This window comes from Notothenia rossii (genome assembly GCF_949606895.1).
Source record: "Notothenia rossii genome assembly, chromosome: 1".
Lineage (NCBI taxonomy): Eukaryota > Metazoa > Chordata > Actinopteri > Perciformes > Nototheniidae > Notothenia > Notothenia rossii.
The window spans coordinates 56,145,875-56,164,074 of record NC_136912.1 but is presented as its reverse complement, the minus strand read 5'-3'; the positions used below and the strand labels follow the sequence as shown (position 1 = coordinate 56,164,074).

General features: G+C 41.1%; 1 protein-coding gene across 3 annotated transcripts in view; it reads left to right on the top strand.

The window, feature by feature from the left end:
• sned1 (sushi, nidogen and EGF-like domains 1) overlaps positions 1–18,200 on the top strand; it is a 55,334-nt gene that overhangs the window by 9,700 nt on the left and 27,434 nt on the right. For 2 of the 3 annotated variants that reach the window (XR_013809992.1, XM_079691725.1), the window contains exons 5-24: positions 59–199; positions 1,530–1,692; positions 1,789–1,914; positions 2,168–2,281; positions 2,790–2,903; positions 3,440–3,553; positions 5,359–5,406; positions 5,500–5,607; positions 6,976–7,068; positions 7,520–7,654; positions 7,879–7,998; positions 8,784–8,900; positions 10,240–10,383; positions 11,711–11,884; positions 12,515–12,628; positions 12,719–12,832; positions 13,375–13,488; positions 13,605–13,721; positions 14,170–14,457; positions 15,115–15,298. Coding sequence is in view for 2 of the 3 variants with exons in the window: in XM_079691725.1 (XP_079547851.1) it covers positions 59–199; positions 1,530–1,692; positions 1,789–1,914; positions 2,168–2,281; positions 2,790–2,903; positions 3,440–3,553; positions 5,359–5,406; positions 5,500–5,607; positions 6,976–7,068; positions 7,520–7,654; positions 7,879–7,998; positions 8,784–8,900; positions 10,240–10,383; positions 11,711–11,884; positions 12,515–12,628; positions 12,719–12,832; positions 13,375–13,488; positions 13,605–13,721; positions 14,170–14,457; positions 15,115–15,298 (2,642 nt within the window). In the remaining variant the exon portion in view is untranslated. The remainder of the gene's footprint in view (positions 1–58; positions 200–1,529; positions 1,693–1,788; positions 1,915–2,167; positions 2,282–2,789; positions 2,904–3,439; positions 3,554–5,358; positions 5,407–5,499; positions 5,608–6,975; positions 7,069–7,519; positions 7,655–7,878; positions 7,999–8,783; positions 8,901–10,239; positions 10,384–11,710; positions 11,885–12,514; positions 12,629–12,718; positions 12,833–13,374; positions 13,489–13,604; positions 13,722–14,169; positions 14,458–15,114; positions 15,299–18,200) is intronic. The other variant, XM_079691726.1, reaches the window with a different exon arrangement.

Genomic DNA, 18,200 nt, shown 5'->3' with positions numbered 1-18,200 from the left:
TGACATAATTTTGTGGAATCAGGAAATGGTTGAACTGAGCCTGTTCCTTTCTATGCAGGTAAATACTTTCCAAGTGGTGCTCATTACAGACGGAGAGCTTTCCTTCACTATATTCCAGTACAATAACATCACTTGGACCACAGGCATGCATTCCAGCAGTGGAGGAAACCTGGCTGGGCTGGGAGGGATTGCAGCACAGGTAAGATCACCTTGTAGTGGACTCAAGGACATATTTGACCATTGTGTTATTGCATTAGATAAGATTAGATTATAACACATATTACTAAGAAATACAGTTTGCATTCAACCAGAATTGCAAAGAGTAGAAGTGCAGATGAGGTTACAGTTTATTCAGTTATATGGGTTACAGTATATACAGGTTGTTCCATGAGATACATGGTTTTATAAATATTAAATATATACTGTATTTACAGATAAAAGTGCTAGGTTAAAGCATTTATGGATCAAATGTAGGGTTTCAAGCATAGTTAAATGCAGATTGAATAAATATTGAATACAGTGAAATAAATATGTGCAAAAAGCAGTGTACAGTAAGGTCCCTGAGTGTGAGGAGCTGTGTGTAGAAGCCCCATGAGTATGAAAGGGGTGTGTGTTGGCGGGCTAGTGCAGTAGTTCGAAGGTCATGGGTGGGGAGCGTAGTGGGCTAGTTCTGAGCTTAAGAATTCAGCAGGGTTATGTTGTTGTGGAAGAAACTGTTCCTGAGCCTGCTGCTTCGGGATCTACACAGCCCATGTTGTTGTGTGCGGGGTCCATGATGGTGCTTTGAGCTTTCTTTTCTCAAAAAGTAGAGGTGCTGCTGTGACTTTTTAACCACACTGGAGGCGTTGAGCGACCAAGAGAGTTCCTCATAGATTTTAGAGATTTTAAAGGTGGAGACTTGTCCACCTTAGTCCCATTATGTAAATGGGGGTGTGTCCGCAGCCTTAGGTCTTGGAGTAGTATTGGTGTTGTTGGGGGGAAGGTTATTATAAGCACACCAGTAGCTGAACTTCCTTCCTCTAGGCTGATTCATTGCTGTTAGTAATCAGGCCTACTACCGTGGTGTCATCTGTGAACTTGATGATAGTGTTGGAGGACGCTGTGGAACCCAGTGTTCAGGTTCAGAGTGGAGGGGGGGGGGGGGGGGGGGGGGGGCGTTAAACCTGACAGCCTTGGGTCTGTTGATCAGAAGGGCCAGTGTCCAGGCAGTGGCATCATCCTAATGTAGGAGTTGTCCAGGTGATTCAGGGCAAGTTTAAGAACTGTTGATATTTCATCCTCAGTTGATCTGTTGGGACGAGGTGTGGGAGAGTTGATCTTGTTGGGTTTTTGCTGTGTTAACAAAAGACACAAATCGTGTGCAGTCAAAAATAGTGTTGTTTGTAATGTAATGATGTTTGGTGAACAGTGGAGGACAAACATTGCGATGTACAGGATGTCATGTGAAGAAACAAAGCAGTTGTTTTTAAATGTCTGGACTCTGATTCAGCCGTCTCTTGATGTCTGCCTTGTCGTTCCTCTCCTCCCAGGCAGGTTTCAATGCTGGTGATGGTAAGCGCTATTTCAACATTCCCGGCTCTCGCACTGCTGATGTGGTAAATGTCGAGGGAACCACTAACGTGGGCCAACCGGGCAAATGGGTCTTTCGTATCGATGATGCAAATGTGGAAGTTGGTAGCTGCAATGACTCTGGTAAGTCCCGCAACGACTAATAGATCAATCCTTCTGCTCCTGGCTGTCTTAATACTTTTGCTTTTAGGTTTGTGTTAAATGGACCTCTCTCTACAGCATCAGTGTGCCAGCACCTGCGACCTTGTCTGAACGGAGGTCAGTGCATAGACGACTGCATTACAGGAAACCCCTCCTTCACTTGCTCCTGCTTGGCTGGCTTCACCGGGCAAAGATGCCAGATTGGTGAGTTGTGGTTGACACAGCCTATTGCTCCATGCTCGAAAAACACTGTGAATTAATGAGTACCTTGGATCAGTGTGTGAAAATAATATTACTAGAATACACCTGACTTGCCAAAAGGACACATTGATATTTCCCTAATAACTGTATCATTTGAATCTGTTATATTTTCCCGACTCACTGTCCGTTGACAGAAGTTTTCTTCGAATTAAAAGAGTCACACTACCTCCTTTGTATTTTCTCCATGTCTCTGTAGATGTTGATGAGTGTGCCTCATATCCGTGCCAGAACGGAGGGACTTGTGCAGACCGGATTCATAGTTTCCTCTGTCACTGTCCTCCTGGATACACAGGGAGTCAGTGTGAAGCAGGTACTAAAGACTCCCTAACGGAAATTAATTGTACAACTATATTGATTTTTTAAATGTCTTGAATAAGTTCTATTTATCCAAAAGAAGTTGAGCTGACATTTGTACTCTATTCCACTCTCATTCTTTCACCCTCTGCATGTTCTAAATACTCCCAAAAACTCAGATGAATGACATTATTTTGTGCAGTTTCCCAAAAATACAATGTATTTCAAATATCTTGGTCTTGCCTCTCTGGGGCTTCTATGCCACTTCCCGCAGTCCAGCCTGAGGAGCTGTATCAATCCTCTCTAATACCTTTCACAGCCAGCAGTGCATACTTGCAGCGTGAGGGGAGCAGTGTGGCGGATATATTAATCAGCTGAGTAAATATTCCATGAGCGTGTGTGTGTGTGTGTGTGTGTGTGTGTGTGTGTGTGTGTGTGTGTGTGTGTGTGTGTGTGTGTGTGTGTGTGTGTGTGTGTGTGTGTGTGTGTGTGTGTGTGTGTGTGTGTGTGTGTGTGTGTTACAGACATTGACGAGTGCAAAGACAGACCATGCCTCAACGACGCGCTGTGTGTGCAGGGCGCTGGCACTTTCACCTGTGTTTGTGAACCGGGTTACACTGGTGTCCTCTGTGAGAAAGGTGAGTGGCGTTTTTCACAGGAAATATTTTCTGCTGCTTTCTACATCAAACTCAGTCCTTCTGGCAGATGTGTTTATCCAGAGAGTTCCCCAGTCTACCTAGACAAACGGGTCCAAATTGAGGTTATGGTTGAATTCATTTTTTTCCTTTGGGTCACACAATGTAGCAATGAAACCATAGTGAGAAAGCGGATAAAGCTCTCTGAAGTCAGGTCGGTCTGTACAAAGACATTTACTAATCTGGATCTCTTTGTGATTGATTTGTTGATGAAACTTGATCCCAGAGGGGAATTGAATGATCAGGCCCTGCACAGTTCATGAATCCTTGTATCTACATGAGACAGGATTTACTGTTAATACCAGACACCTGGTCAGTGAAACTATGCCTTCAGAAGGGAAGTTCAATGCTTTTAATCCAGCTCAATGTCTTACACAACCAGGGCTTGCTTTTCAATGTGAAGATTGAAAAATCTGAATATTAAAAATGAATCAACAGCAGATATACTTCTGATTAACTGACTTTTGTGCATCCTTCAGATATGAACGAATGTGAGTCACAGCCGTGTCTGAACGGAGGAGAGTGCATGGATCTGGTGGCCAACTTCACCTGTGTTTGCCCCGCTGCCTTCACTGGAACACTCTGTGAAACAGGTGACTTAAAGTCAAGTTTATTATTTAGGGTAAAACACCAAACAGATCATTGTAGCATGACATAAACCCCTCTGTTTCAGCCCTGTTCCAAAAGGGCTGATTCTGTGTCTGTAGCTTCTACATGCTAATGAGCTGCTGCTGCTGCTGCTGCTGCTGCTGCTGGCCACGCCCTTCTAAGAAGTGATTAGTTAAAAAAACACAATGGTGATCTAGGAGGTGATATGGTGGGCAGGGGTTACCATGGTTGGTTTTTGGCTAATGGTTGCTCAACCCAAAAAACATTGTGACACCACAAAGTGACCAACATCTGATCAGCTGATTTTCAGACAGGTTTTTATATAGGTGGATCCCCTCTCTTTTTGTCCTGATCCATTTATATAAAAACCTGTCTGAAAATCAGCTGATCACATGTTGGTCACTGTTACAACCCGGCTCCTGGGCTGCAACAAAAAGCAGGGAGGCGAGACGAAGGGTAAGAAAATAACAATTGTTTATTCTCAATAACCAATGTAGTGAAAAGAACCAGCCACAGGTCCCCGAGGCTGGCACGGAGTGAGTGCCCAAAGGAGTGAGAGCGACGTAACGGCTGGGCTCCTCCTATATCCTTTTCCTTTCCAGGTTTAGATCATCAGGCAGGTATCCTCCCACAGGTGCGGCTCATCAGCACATGAACCTGTGAACACCCACAAAGCACACCCACAACCAGACGGCACCCCACGTGGTGTGGAGGGGTCGTCACAGTCACTTTTGAAACAGGGCCCCTACACACGGCGGTGTGCGTTGCCGCTTCAACGCTTCTGCCCATTCACTTTGAATGGGATGACGTCACGATTCGCCGAACTACATTGTGGGAGTAAAGCGTAGCTTCTCTCGCGGTGCTCGCTGCAAAAGTAGAGCAATGTTCTACTTTTGACGCCTCGATGGAGGCGTCAGCCAATCGAATTATATGCCAGTGCAAGCTCTAGCCAATCTTGTGTGTCTGGGGCGAGAGATTCATGTGATTGGCTGTTGGTCGAGTTTCAGCCCCCCCAGCCGGCAAGCGACAACGCACGCCGCCGTGTGTAGGGGCCGTAACTGTCCAAGTCTGTTCACATGTTCTTTTCCATGAACAAGTCTTGTAATACTGTCAGAGCCATACTATCTTTGTATGCGTGTTTATTTCAGACTTCTTTCTGCTGACATGATACCTTCATCAGAGCATCCTAAGCAACAGCTAACTCTTATCAAGCCATCTCCATAGCAGACCACAGAATGTCCAAATTAACCAATCATAATCAAATATTGAACGAATGTCCTCCTCCCGAAGTGCTTTTTTTGAGCACCAGGGTCTTTGTTCAATTGATATGCCTAATTTGTTATAAAGAGGTGATACGTTTTTAATATAGCGTTGTCATATACTGTAGACGTTAAAAAAGCAAGATGTTGTTGTCTTACCCCTGGTTTAAAGGTATCTAGCCATGCACATGATTTGTGTAAATATGCTCAGGTTTTGAGATTTGAGATTGCTTCTGCAAACCCTGTACATTAGAGGTGAAAGGAAATTCACAGTTTTCAAAGGCACCTGCAGTAAAAAGGGACATACATGATTCCAGAGATAATTTTTCACATCTTGTTTTGAAATGTTATTTTTCAATGCTTAAACCTTATTCCATTCACTTTCATTGCATTGGTCCTGCCAGCATATATTTCAGAGCAAGGTATCTCCCAAGCTGGGCAAACACATCTCAAAATACCTCCAGAGGTAAGGAATGATGTTTTGTTTTTTGAACAAACCTTTAAAGGACGTGCTTATGTTCCTCTCTTAGAACTGGTGGTGCTTCAGGTTAATTCAACCGAGCCAGAAAACCAAACAGGTAAAAGCATGTACAGCTACAGTTTAAGAAAAAAACCAAATGCATGCAGTTTGATTGTTACACCTCAACCTGTCATGTTTTTTTCATTTGCAGGCTTATGTGGCAATGCAAATTGTGAAAAGAACTGGATTTGTGAAAACACTAGCTCGGGAATCTACATCTGCACATGTGCTCCAGGCTTCTACGGGGACGAGTGTGAAGGTACAGTACTGAACTCTCTGCAGCGGCTGGGCAGGTAGCAGCAGAGTTATTTCAAGAGGAGCTGTGCGAACCCACAGGAATTTGGAGCTGTGCCCTGGAAGAGGCTGCTGTGATGATGGGTTATTGTAATTATCAAAACTGACACAGCCTCGCCCAGTTTACTACGGGAACCAGTCGCTTGATGTTGTGAATAATTGTTTTATAGCACATTTTATTAGTTTAGCAACAAGAGGAAGTGCTTTGTCTAGACTTAAAAAGGCCTCTTTAGGAGTCAAAGCTGCTCTTTGGTATTCAGGTCCTTTCTTCAGATTGAGCTGATGAATTATGCATGCTTCCACACCGCTACTGGCTTCTCTGAAAGCTAGCCATTGCACCACACTATTGTTTGAAGCACAGCTGTTACTTGCAGAACTATGGGGCAATTTAAACACAAAATATGTACAAAAATATCATCAACAGCTAATGCTTTACACCTTCCTTTAAGAAATGCATATAAGGACATGTTATTAAGTGTAATTTCTGTATCACAGTACATTGATTTTATGAAATACCTAGTGAGCCATTTTGAGTTAATTCAGGCTCCCATTACGAGTGAGTGTCGACCCTCTGATAGCAGTGGATGCAAAACTTTATTTTTTTCTCCCACCAAAAGCTCTCTAAAAGTATTTGAACTATTGCAAATGCATGATTCTTCTAACCATTGAGCTGAAATAACTATCAGTGCTTATATATGCTCTAAATATCCCAAATACTTTCCTGCCTGGCTCACTTGGAAGGCACAGTGGAAAAAGGAGCAAGATCCTCCAAGGAAGAGAAAGTAGCGGGACTTAGAAGTGCCTAATCAGGCTCTCAGATCAAAGGGCCGGGCCGCACAGGTGGCCAATGAAAGTGGCTCTTGTAAATTAACAATCCATGAATTGCCCTCAGGGCCAAACCTTTTTGGTCACAAAATACGCTCCATATCATCAGAAAGATAATACCCTCCACCGAGCTACCGGGACTTCAAAGGTTTAGCTGTGATACGGCCTTGGCTTTGATCCACTGCTGCAATTAGGAAGTCAAGGAAAACAAAAACATTCTACAATTTGTACAGAGCGGATGTGCAGCGTGTTGACTGGTAATCTTCTGCTGCTGTGAACTTTGTTGGAAAAAGATTAGGCAAAGAGAAATAACAGCAAATCAATACATGGTTTACAGTACAGCAGATGGAAGCTGTTAGCATGTGGAACACATATTGAACTTTATACCTTTTGCCTATATTTAGACTTTCCAACACTGAAAAATGTACATAGTTTAAGTAGTTGCTTTCAAGTAGCTGGAGCAAACTTTCCACACACTCACACACTGTCTCTCTTCCTGTGTCTGCAGAGGAATGCCTGTGCCAGAATGGGGGTGTGTGTGTGGATATCAATGGGACTTGTGAATGCCAGTCAGGCTACACAGGACTCTACTGTCAGTTTGGTGAGTATGATACCTATAATTCTATCAGGTTTCTCACATACAGCAGTGTATTCAGGCTTTTTTTTTATCTAGGAGAAAAGGCAGAAAATAAATATGAATACTTCCAACATTAAAGTTGTATTCAAAGATAGAAAATTCTGATATTCTCTGAGATTAAAATGAAATCCCAGATATATAGATATACTGAGATTTAAGGGATAAAAACTTAAATATTACTAACAAAAACAATTTTAATTAAAAGTACATTTCATGTTTTTTTCTTCAAAGAACCACATCATGTCACTTTGATCATTGTCATCTCATCCAACTTTGCAGATAGAAGCCATATGCTTACTTACTTAAAAATTCCACTAAAATCTCAGAGTTTCTTTGAATCTTTTCTCTGAAAAAGTGAGTCACTGTTCAGAAATTAGAAATTGTGAAGCTGTCATTCACAATGCCTTCCTCCCAGAAGTAACTCAGACGCCGTGCAGCCACAGCAGGACGTGTCCTGATGGAGGTCCCTGTTTGGAGTACGGAGGAGCCTACCTGTGCACATGTCAGACCAGTGCAGCAGAGCTGGATCATAAGGACTTATACCCCTATGGTAAGAGCCTCAGGCACTTATGTGTCACTGCATTAGCAGCTGGTTTCACACAGTTTACCATCTACATAATTCATGCTGTTGCTAAGTGCTATGAGGAGATTTTGTATTTGATCCAGAAAATGACAATTCTTTATTCCATCAAAGTTACATGCTTGAACAAATTAAAGTGGTTTTAACATTTCCCAGTGCAATGGAACACAGTCAAGTCTCGTTATGTTTTTCAGTACAGCCCCGATCGGTCTGTGACTCCTCCCCGTGTCTGAATGGAGGATACTGCTACGAGCGGGATGGAGGCTACACCTGCGAGTGCAAATACGGATACTGGGGGAAGCACTGTGAGAAAGGTAGCATCATTGATAAAACCGTAGAAAAGTAACACCACATGATCTGATGACATGCCTTTATCAAAACATAACTCAAACCCAGCTTTAATCAGAGGTAGGAGAAGTACTAAGAAACTCAAGTAAAGGTAGAAGTGCCAGAGTGTAGGAAAACAAGTACATTTACTGCATTCAAAATGTTACTCAAGTTACAGTACAAAGGTATTCGCAAGATATTCTTTAAGTGCCAAAAGTAAAAGTAGTGATTGTGCAGAGTGGTCCATATCAGAATAATAGATATGATATGTTTTATAATGATTGATCATGAAAGTGTTCTCAAAGCTGGTAAAGGTGCAGCTAGTTTGAATGACTTTGTATACTGCAGGGTAGCTTGTGAATTTACTCCAGGTGGAACTCAAGTTATTTAAGTGTTGATTATATTTCTAATTATTAATCGAAATGTGCAAAGTAACTAAAGGTACTTAACAAACGTAGTTGGGTAAAAGTACCAAGTAGGAAAACATTTAATTACTTGAGTAAAGTACAAGTACCTCAAAAATTTGAATTACAGTACTCAATAATTGTATTTAGTTACTTTAAACAACTGGTTTTAATGCATGAGGGAAAACGTCATTACCCACAATGCTTCTTGAAATATTACAATGATCAATCCTACTTGACTACTGAGCTATTTTCTTGTATTTTGACTTGAATTGCATCTACTCCAACAGATTCATTTGTAGTGATTAAAAGCTAGAGAAGTTTTTCTGCTTCAAGGATTCCCGTTTCTCTTCCCTGTCTCTTTCCAGTCAGACTCAATACCTGTGCTTCTGCTCCCTGCCGCAACGGAGGCTCCTGCAAGGAGGAAGCAGGGAGCTACAGATGTGTGTGTCCTTACAGATTCACTGGGAAACATTGTGAAGTGGGTGAGTGCCACCCTCAAGTAACAATAAAACATTTGGTAGTCAATCCAAAAAAAAATGTTGTGCCAAAGCTATTTAGGTTGAAATGCATGGCAAGCAATCTAATCACCAGGCAACAGCAGTACTTTGAATGCTGATAATATGATGATAATACAAATAGAGTGAGACACAAGTTATACATCTGAGAGAAGAGTGATTTTATGAACCATCCTATTTTAAGGTCACCTTAGTAACATCATCAAAATGTGACTATGTTTAGTCAGGAATTTGCCAGGTTTCATAATAAAACTTACAGTTAATTCAGAATGCTTCCATGATGTGCACTGTAAACACTAAGCGAGCAAAGCCCTCCTATAATATAACATAAAACTAATTATATTAGTGTTGTTGCTTTAAAGGTCACCTATTATGCAAAATGCACTTTTTGATGTCTTTTGTTTTGGTCGAGGTCGAGGATCTCATGATTTGACCTTAAGGGCTATATGAGGCCCTAAAGTAACTGCTCCATTATCTGTATCAAAGGGACACATTGATGCCACCAAATAACACAATACAAATAGAAAGTACTACAAAGAAACTGGAATTAATTTACATCTTAAATTATTAATATATACACAAAAAAAGGTTTACAAATATCCAACTTTCAAATTGCTTTTTTAAATCAACATTGCTCTGCACACTTGCTAAAAAACATTTGTGTGGAAATGTCAGTTCATTTGTAGGGCTGCGCGAGTATGGCCAAAAGTATGTGAGTAAATCTCACTGTCAATGATTTAATCATCACCAAGTTCTGTGATATTATGACCCATCATAACTCTTTAGCTCTATGCACACACATACATTTGGCATGGTGTAGGAAATGGGCTCCGTGCACACACACACACACACACACACACACACACACACACACACACACACACACACACACACACACACACACACACACACACACACACACACACACACACACACACACACACACACACACACACACACACACACACACACACACACACACACACACACACACACACACACACACACACACACACACACCGCTGCAGACTCTTTACACGGAGGAGCTGCAGCTCCAAACAGAGACACACGCTCACTAAGCCGAAAAAAGATATCCGGTCACAAAGATCTGCTATTTTAAAGTAAAGACAACACAACGACCTTAAATATAGTCAGAGCATCGTCTTATGGACAGCCCCGGCCCAATTTAACACCTGGTTGTAATGTCTGGTAAAGCACGTAGGGCTGCTTTTTTTTTTGCAAGACAGATGCTATGCAAATTACAATTATTAATAATTATTATTTCTCATTGTATGTTTTCTTGCAGGGAAGCCAGACCCCTGTGCCTCCAGCCCCTGTCTGAATGGGGGGACATGTTTCCACTACATAGGAAAGTACAAATGTGAATGCACTGAACACTTTGGTGGCAGGCACTGTGAAATAAACAGGAGCTCAGTACAGACCAGCGCAGGTGAGCAGACTGTGTGTCACCACTTCGTAATGTCCAAATCTCACTGATGCTGAAGTATGTACATGGTTATTGCCATGGTGGGTCGGGTATATACAGTTGCAAGAAAAAGTATGTGAACCCTTTGGAATTACCTGGATTTCTGCATAAGTTGGTCATAAAATGGAGGAAGCCACTGCTGTCAAGAAAAAACATTGCTGCACGTTTGAAGTTTGCAAAAGAGCACCTGGATGTTCCACAGCACTACTGGCAAAATATTCTGTGGACAGATGAAACCAAAGTTGAGTTGTTTGGAAGGAACACACAACGCTATGTGTGGAGAAAAAAAGGCACAGCACACCAACATCAAAACCTCATCCCAATTGTGAAGTATGGTGGAGGGAGCATCATGGTTTGGGGCTGCTTTGCTGCCTCAGGGCCTGGACAGATTGCCATCATCGACGGAAAAATGAATTCTCAAGTTTATCAAGACATTTTGCTGGAGAACTTAAGGCCATCTATCCACCAATTGAAGCTCAACAGAAGATGGGTGATGCAACAGGACAACGACCAAAAGCACAGAAGTAAATCAACAACAGAATGGCTTCAACAGAAGAAAATACGCCTTCTGGAATGGCCCAGTCAGAGTCCTGACCTCAACCCAATTGAGATGCTGTGGCATGACCTCAGGAGAGCGATTCACACCAGACATCCCAAGAATATTGCTGAACTGAAACAGTTTTGTAAAGAGGAATGGTCCAAAATTCCTACTGACCGTTGTGCAGGTCTGATATGCAACTATAGGAAACGTTTGGTTGAGGTTATTACTGCCAAAGGAGGGTCAACCAGTTATTAAATCCAAGGGTTCACATACTTTTTCCACCCTGCACTGTGAATGTTTACATGGTGTGTTCAATAAAAACATATCATTGTTTGTGTGGTCTTAGCTTAAGCAGACTGTGTTTGTCTATTGTTGTTCAGAAAACATTTTATGACCAATTTATGCAGAAATCCAGGTAGTTCCAAAGGGTTCACATACTTTTTCTTCCAACTGTAGATAATGCTTTTCCTTTTGCAGATAATTTTAGCAGTGTTGCTGCACTAGAGGCCTCACATTTACAGATATAGAACGGCTGCATAATCTATATAAAGTGCGACCTGATGATTCATGTCTACGCGCTCTCACTGCATGCCGAGATTATTTTAGGAGGACAGAAACAGAAAGCCTGGATGGAAAACACCTCTGTTGCTGTTAGTGTGTATTGGGTGAGCTCCTTTAAGCCCCAGAGTGTGTGAGCTTGTGTCACTATGCAGCCATTGGACATTATCAACGTGTGTGTATTGATTTCAGAGCTGGGCTGTGGGCTGCCTCCACCGGTGAAGCACGCAGAGGTTCAGTTCTCCTTAACAACACCGGGCTCCATGGCTGTGTACATGTGCCACTCAGGCTTCACCTCCGTGCCCAGAGCCACCCAGAGCATTTGTGGCATTCAGGGAGACTGGAGCCAGCCCCCCATCTGTGAGGGTCTGTAACACACACCCACACATGGATACACACACTAAACAAAAAACATCATTAAATGATCCCTGAAAGTCTGAATAAAGAAGATTCCAGTTATAAGTTTATATTCCAAATCTAAGGGATCATGTCATTTTTTTTACATTTGAAGCATCTAATAAGGTTTTGAATAAAGCGTCAATATCTGTCGTGACAATATCTAATCCGTTTTGTCAATATAAATACATTTTTACTAATCCAATATTACATGATATCAGACCCCCCTGTTAATACAAATAATAATGTTGTTGTTTATGGCTAAATGACAACAAACAATAATTAAATAAGATTTTTTTTTTTTATTCAAGCTTTTTGGACATGATCTTTACTTTTTTTAATTAGGGTTGACTTTTAAACTTGTTTTGTTGTTATTAGAAATATTATATTTACACAAGCTGGAAACAATCCTACTGAGCCACCACTGAAGTCTAATTCTAGAAATATATATATATATATGAATACTTTTGTATATTATAAATATAGTATGATACTAATCATATTAGTGTAACCTTAACTATATTTGAAACTGTGCAGAAATAACTGGTTTAAACTGAAAATAAATCAGTTTGGTTTAATACTGATTTCCCATCATCACAGAGATCAATGAATGCCTCTCACAGCCTTGTCTTAATGGCGGTACATGTGGGAACCAGGTGGGCTCCTACCAGTGTGAGTGTGATGAGGGCTTCAGTGGAAACCGCTGTCAGACAGGTAAAGCCTGATCAAAGTCTTCTGATATTTAATACATCTGCACATTAACATGATATAGTTACCTTGTCTGTGTGTATCATCTCCCTGAAGATATAAATGAATGCCTGTCGGGGCCCTGCGAGCACGGGGGGACATGTGAAGACCAGCCTGGCTCCTACCTGTGTCACTGTTCTCAAGGCTTCAAAGGCCACAACTGTGAAATAGGTAAAGTGTTCCTTTAAGATGTTACTATGGGAGGATTACTGAACGGCCCTCAGGGCACAGATCCCCAAATGTCAGGTTCCCTCCTGCATTTACCACCAAAAGACACGTACCAACCAGGAAGAGACTCCAAATGACCACAAAGAAACATAAAAGACTACAAAGAGATGGAAAACAGCTACAGCGAGACCACAAAGAGAAACAAAACGACTTCAAAAAGGGGGTTATATAACCATAGACAAAAAAAAAGAACAAGAAGAATACTAAAACGATGACAAACAGACACAAAACAACCACAGAGACAAAAACACATAGAGTAGTGATGAGTAAATACCACAAAGAAACGCATATCAACATAAAAAAGAGTCTCAACACCTATAAAGGCTGTGACTTGCTTATCGTAGGAAATGTAGTGGGGCCTCTGCCTGTCTTTGCCCAGGGGCCCATTGTCTCCTAATCCGCCCATGCCTGGTCGTTTCTTGTAGAGCTTCTGTATACTAACATACAGACAGCAATACAACTCTAGTGTAAACATCTGTGTGCAGAGCAGCACGGGTGTGAGTCCAATCCCTGTCTGAATGGAGGCGTGTGCCGGGGGTACAGACGGAATTATTTGTGTGTGTGCATAGACGGCTTCTTTGGAGACCAGTGCCAGATGTGTAAGTGTCTTTGCACTGCCCTGCACTGATTTAATGATGTTAAAAGCTCATTCACATTGACTGCAGTTATCACATGAACTGTGTTGTACTTAATGCTTGTCTTTGACACCCCCAAGTGGAGAACCCATGTGTACTGCAACCTTGTGGAAACCGTGGCCTCTGCAGGAGTGACAAGAGAGGGAACTACAACTGTGTGTGCAGAGTGGGACATACAGGCAAAGACTGTGAGAAAGGTCAGAAAGAGTCACACAGAAGTGCTCCAGTTCAACAATGTTGTGTTTATTTGTCACCCCAGCATCTTCTCTATTGCAAAGTTCAAGTTCAAAGGCTTTATTGACATATGCACAGCTACAGTGTACTTGTGGCAATGACAAGGCAACACATACAGTATATGACATCAAAACGAATCAAAAACAATCAAACATAGGGCATGAAGAAACAGAGTAGAAATAAAATAGTGCAAGAGAATGTTGTTCAAGTGATGCAGAAGAAGTTAACTATACATATGCAAGTCATATGGAATAAGATGAGCTAAAAATAGAATGTTAAATGAAATGCTGTGCAGTGAAATTAAATACTGCTTATGTAATATAATAGATAAATATGTGAGATGCAAACACTTGACAACAATGTAATGATTTAATGTATGAATTTGACATGTAAGGTTGCCACTGTTCCCAGACCTGTTGCCTCCCTCTGGTCTCCATGTGCTGCGCGTGGAGGAGAACGAGGTGGAGCTACGCTGGGATCAGCCGGAGCCGGAGCACAGCCTGATCAGCGGCTTCGTAGTCACGTATGCTCCGCTGGGCTGGAGTAATTCAAAAACAGACACGCTGGAGAGGCAGCAGTCCTCCCACATCATGAGAGGCCTACTGCCCGGCCTGCTGTACAACATCTCCACCTTCTCCATCAAACGCAACACCAACAGCAACGACAACAGTCAACCAGCCACGGCTCTGATACGCACCAGTGAGTTGTGCTTATTCCTGTTGTACTGAGAGAAGCATCTGGAGAGTGTTTCTCTGAGTATTCCCATGAATTTGTACGGAAGCCCTGAGAGGCCAGAAGATGCATTCAAGACGTCTGATCTAAATGCTTTTCACCTTTCCTGCATTTATGACTTATCTACAGGTAAAAAGGGGGTTCGATGGGGGATAACCTTCAATTTGCCCCTTTTTTTGTCAGGTTAAAATAAAAATGTTTTACATGTATAATTTTTAAAGTGACTTTTTTTCATCTTTGAAAATGGCACATGTGCTTTTGTTTTTTCAGGATAATATAGTGAGAATAATTTGAGAGTTTTGTTGCTAAACAAATTTCGTCCACAATAAGCTGATGTGCACCACCGATTTTCTACTCTCTTAAAAGTGTTGACCCTTTTCTTTGTCTGTTTACATGTTTCACAGGCAAGAAATACATTTATTAAACAATCTTGGAAAGATTGTCCAGGCAAAACCTTATTTTCCTGATCTTGAAGTCATAAACACAGGAGAAAAAAAGTTTTCATCAGACTTAAATAATGGATTTTTCTTTTTTCACCTGCCTCCCAGGGCTTCCGTAAATTGGGTTGCACATCTGCATACCTGTGTGCATTTCCTATTTTAAGTGGGTGTGTTTGTGTGCTAGGACCCCCGCGGGTGGAGCAGCTGCAGGTGGGGAACGTGTCCTCCTCACAGGTGTGGCTGAGCTGGCTGGTGCAGGCTGCTCGTCACGCAGCAGTCAGCAGGGTGCTGGTGTCTCTGCTGCCTGCAGACGGCAGCCAGGCTCGAACCGCCGTGCTCAACACCAGCAGCACGAAGCACTCCTTCAGGTCAGCCCTGCACCGTGTTGCAACATTTTAGATTTTGTACACTTACTCAAGTACTATTTTGAGGTACTTGTAGTTTACTTGAGAATATCCATTTTATGCTACTTTGTACTTTTGCTCTACGAGGTAAATATTGTACTTTTACTCCACTGCATTTACGTAGTAACTAGCGGAATAATGATAAACAATATAATCAAGTGTTAAATCAGACTTTAGTTCCACCTGGAGTAAATTCACAAGCTACCCTGTAGTATACAAAGTCATTCAAACTAGCTGCACCTTTACCAGCTTTGAGAACACTTTCATGATCAATGATTATAAAACATATCATATATATTATTCTGAAATGGACCAATCTGCACAATGATTACTTTTACTGTCGCTACTTTCACTATATTTTGATGATGACACTTTTCTACCTTTTTAAAAAAAAAACTATATGTTTATTAATTTTCATTCTTACAAATACTTACAACAACAAAACATTAAAATAAAACAAATTATGTGAAAAACAGAGACAAAGAGAAGACAGGACATCATTACAAAAATTAAATGAAATTGAAATATAAAATATATAATAAAAATAAGAGACATTAAATAAAATGACATTTTACAATAAAATAAAATTGGGCAGTAGTGTACACAGTCACATCAGTTTAAGAAGTACTTTACTTTTCCATTCAACCAGATCGCTCTCATGGATTTCCATTATTATTCCTTAGCATGTTTGACACATTAACCTCGCCCAACAGTTGAGTAAACAGGCCCAAAACCCTATCGTAGGTTTCATTTTTCCTTTTCAGAATATACGTTATCTTCTCCATAGAACAGCAATTACTCATTTCCCTCAGCCATTGGCCCACATGTGGCCTCTGAGTGTTCTTCCATGACAAGGCAATCAAGCGTTTTGCTTGGTGTAAACACATGTTTATGAGATTCTTTTTATTCCTTGTTATGACTGGGGTGGAGGGGTAAAGTCCCAAAATAAACAATTAAGGATCAAGAGGTATCTTAACTTCTAGCATTTTGTGAATTATTTGTGAGATCTCGCACCAGAAAGTTGCAATCTCTTTGCACTCCCACATGCAGTGAGAAAGTCTCCCTTTAGACTGTTCACACTTAGTACATATATCTGGAATGTTATTATTAAACTGATGTAATCTCACATGTGTTATGTACGTGCGCATCAGCCAGTTGTGTTGTAGTAATCTTAATCTGGTATTCGCAGTTTGTCTATGTGCCTCAGTACATATCACACCCCAGTCATCCAAGGAAATATCCTCCTATATATCTTCCTTCCAGGCGTTAAGCCGGTTGGTAGAGGATTCAGTGGAGTTAAAAACCAACAAGTTATATAGCACTGAAATAAGCCTTTTCCCATGACAATTATCAGAGATCACTCGTTCCAGTTCAGAAAGTGGTGGGGGAGTTAATAACTGGTTGCGGGATGCAGTTATAAAGCTTCGTACCTGTAAGTATTTATAAAAATTGCTATTTGAAAGGCCAAATTTAGTATGCAACTGTTCAAATGACATCAACGTTTCATCTTGAAACATATCTCCTATTTTTGTTAGACCTTTCGTTGCCCAATGATGGAAACCTTGGTCCATTCTTCCTGGTTTGAATTGGTCATTTCCCCAGATTGGGCTAAAACGGGACATTGATGATTTTTCCCCTAGCACATCTTGAATTTTATACCAAACATTGATCATATTCAATACAAATGGGTTAGATGTTTGTTCCCTGAGCTTTTTAACATTGGCAGAATACATGTATAAGTTAAGTGGCAATTTAGGGGTAAGTGAAAAGGCTTCAATATCTACCCACGCTGGGACTGGGTCGGGGGAGAAGTAATACATTATGCTGCGTAATTGGGCGGCCCAGTAATACCACTGGAAGTTAGGAAGTTTGAGTCCTCCTCTGTCATACGGTAAGTATAATAACGTCAAACGTAGCCTGTGTCTTCTATTATTCCAAATGAAATTCGAACAACTTTTCCTCAATTTAGTGAAATGCGATAGTGGCAAGGGTAAAGGTATGTTTTGAAACAGGTACAATAGTTTTGGAAGGATATTCTTTTTCAGTATATTTATTCGCCCTATTAAAGAAATTGGCATATTAGACCATCTTTCCAGTGATTTATAAATTGATTCAAGAGCAGGATCATAATTGTTTTTTACAATTTTTTCCAAATCAGGCACTATATGTATACCTAGGTAGGTAAACGAGTCTGTTGAGTTGAATGAGGACACATGGTCCATAGGATTGCATCTTTCTTTTCCATTCAATAACATTATGGAGGATTTTGCATTATTCACCTTATAACCCGCAAATAATCCAAACGTCTTAATTACATTTAGTAAAGCTGGAATTGAATTAGCTAAATCCCTGAGGAAAAAAATGACGTTGTCCGCGAAAAGAGCTATGCGATGTTCTAGCTGTCCCAACGTGACACCTGAAATATTCTTGTGTGTCCTGACTGCTATGGCGAAGGGCTCTATGGCGAGTGTAAATAGGAGGGGTGACAAAGGACACCCCTGTCTGACCCCCCTATTAATATTGAATGGTTGAGAAATAACATTGTTTGTCAGAATTTCAGTTGTGGGTTGAGTGTACAATAACCTTACCCAATTGCAGAAAGCAGTCCCAAATCCAAAACGGTCTAGTGTTGCAATTAGAAAAGGCCATTCTATTCTATCAAACGCCTTTTCGGCATCGATTGATAGCAGAGCAGTGTCTGGCGCGTCTTTCCTCTCGTGAAGTATATTTAACACTCTCCGTACGTTATGAAAGCCTTGTCTCCCTTTAACAAATCCATTTTGATCCATATCTATAATGACAGGGAGAACAGACTCCAATCTACGTGCTAATACTTTGCAGAGAATTTTAATGTCCGAATTTAGAA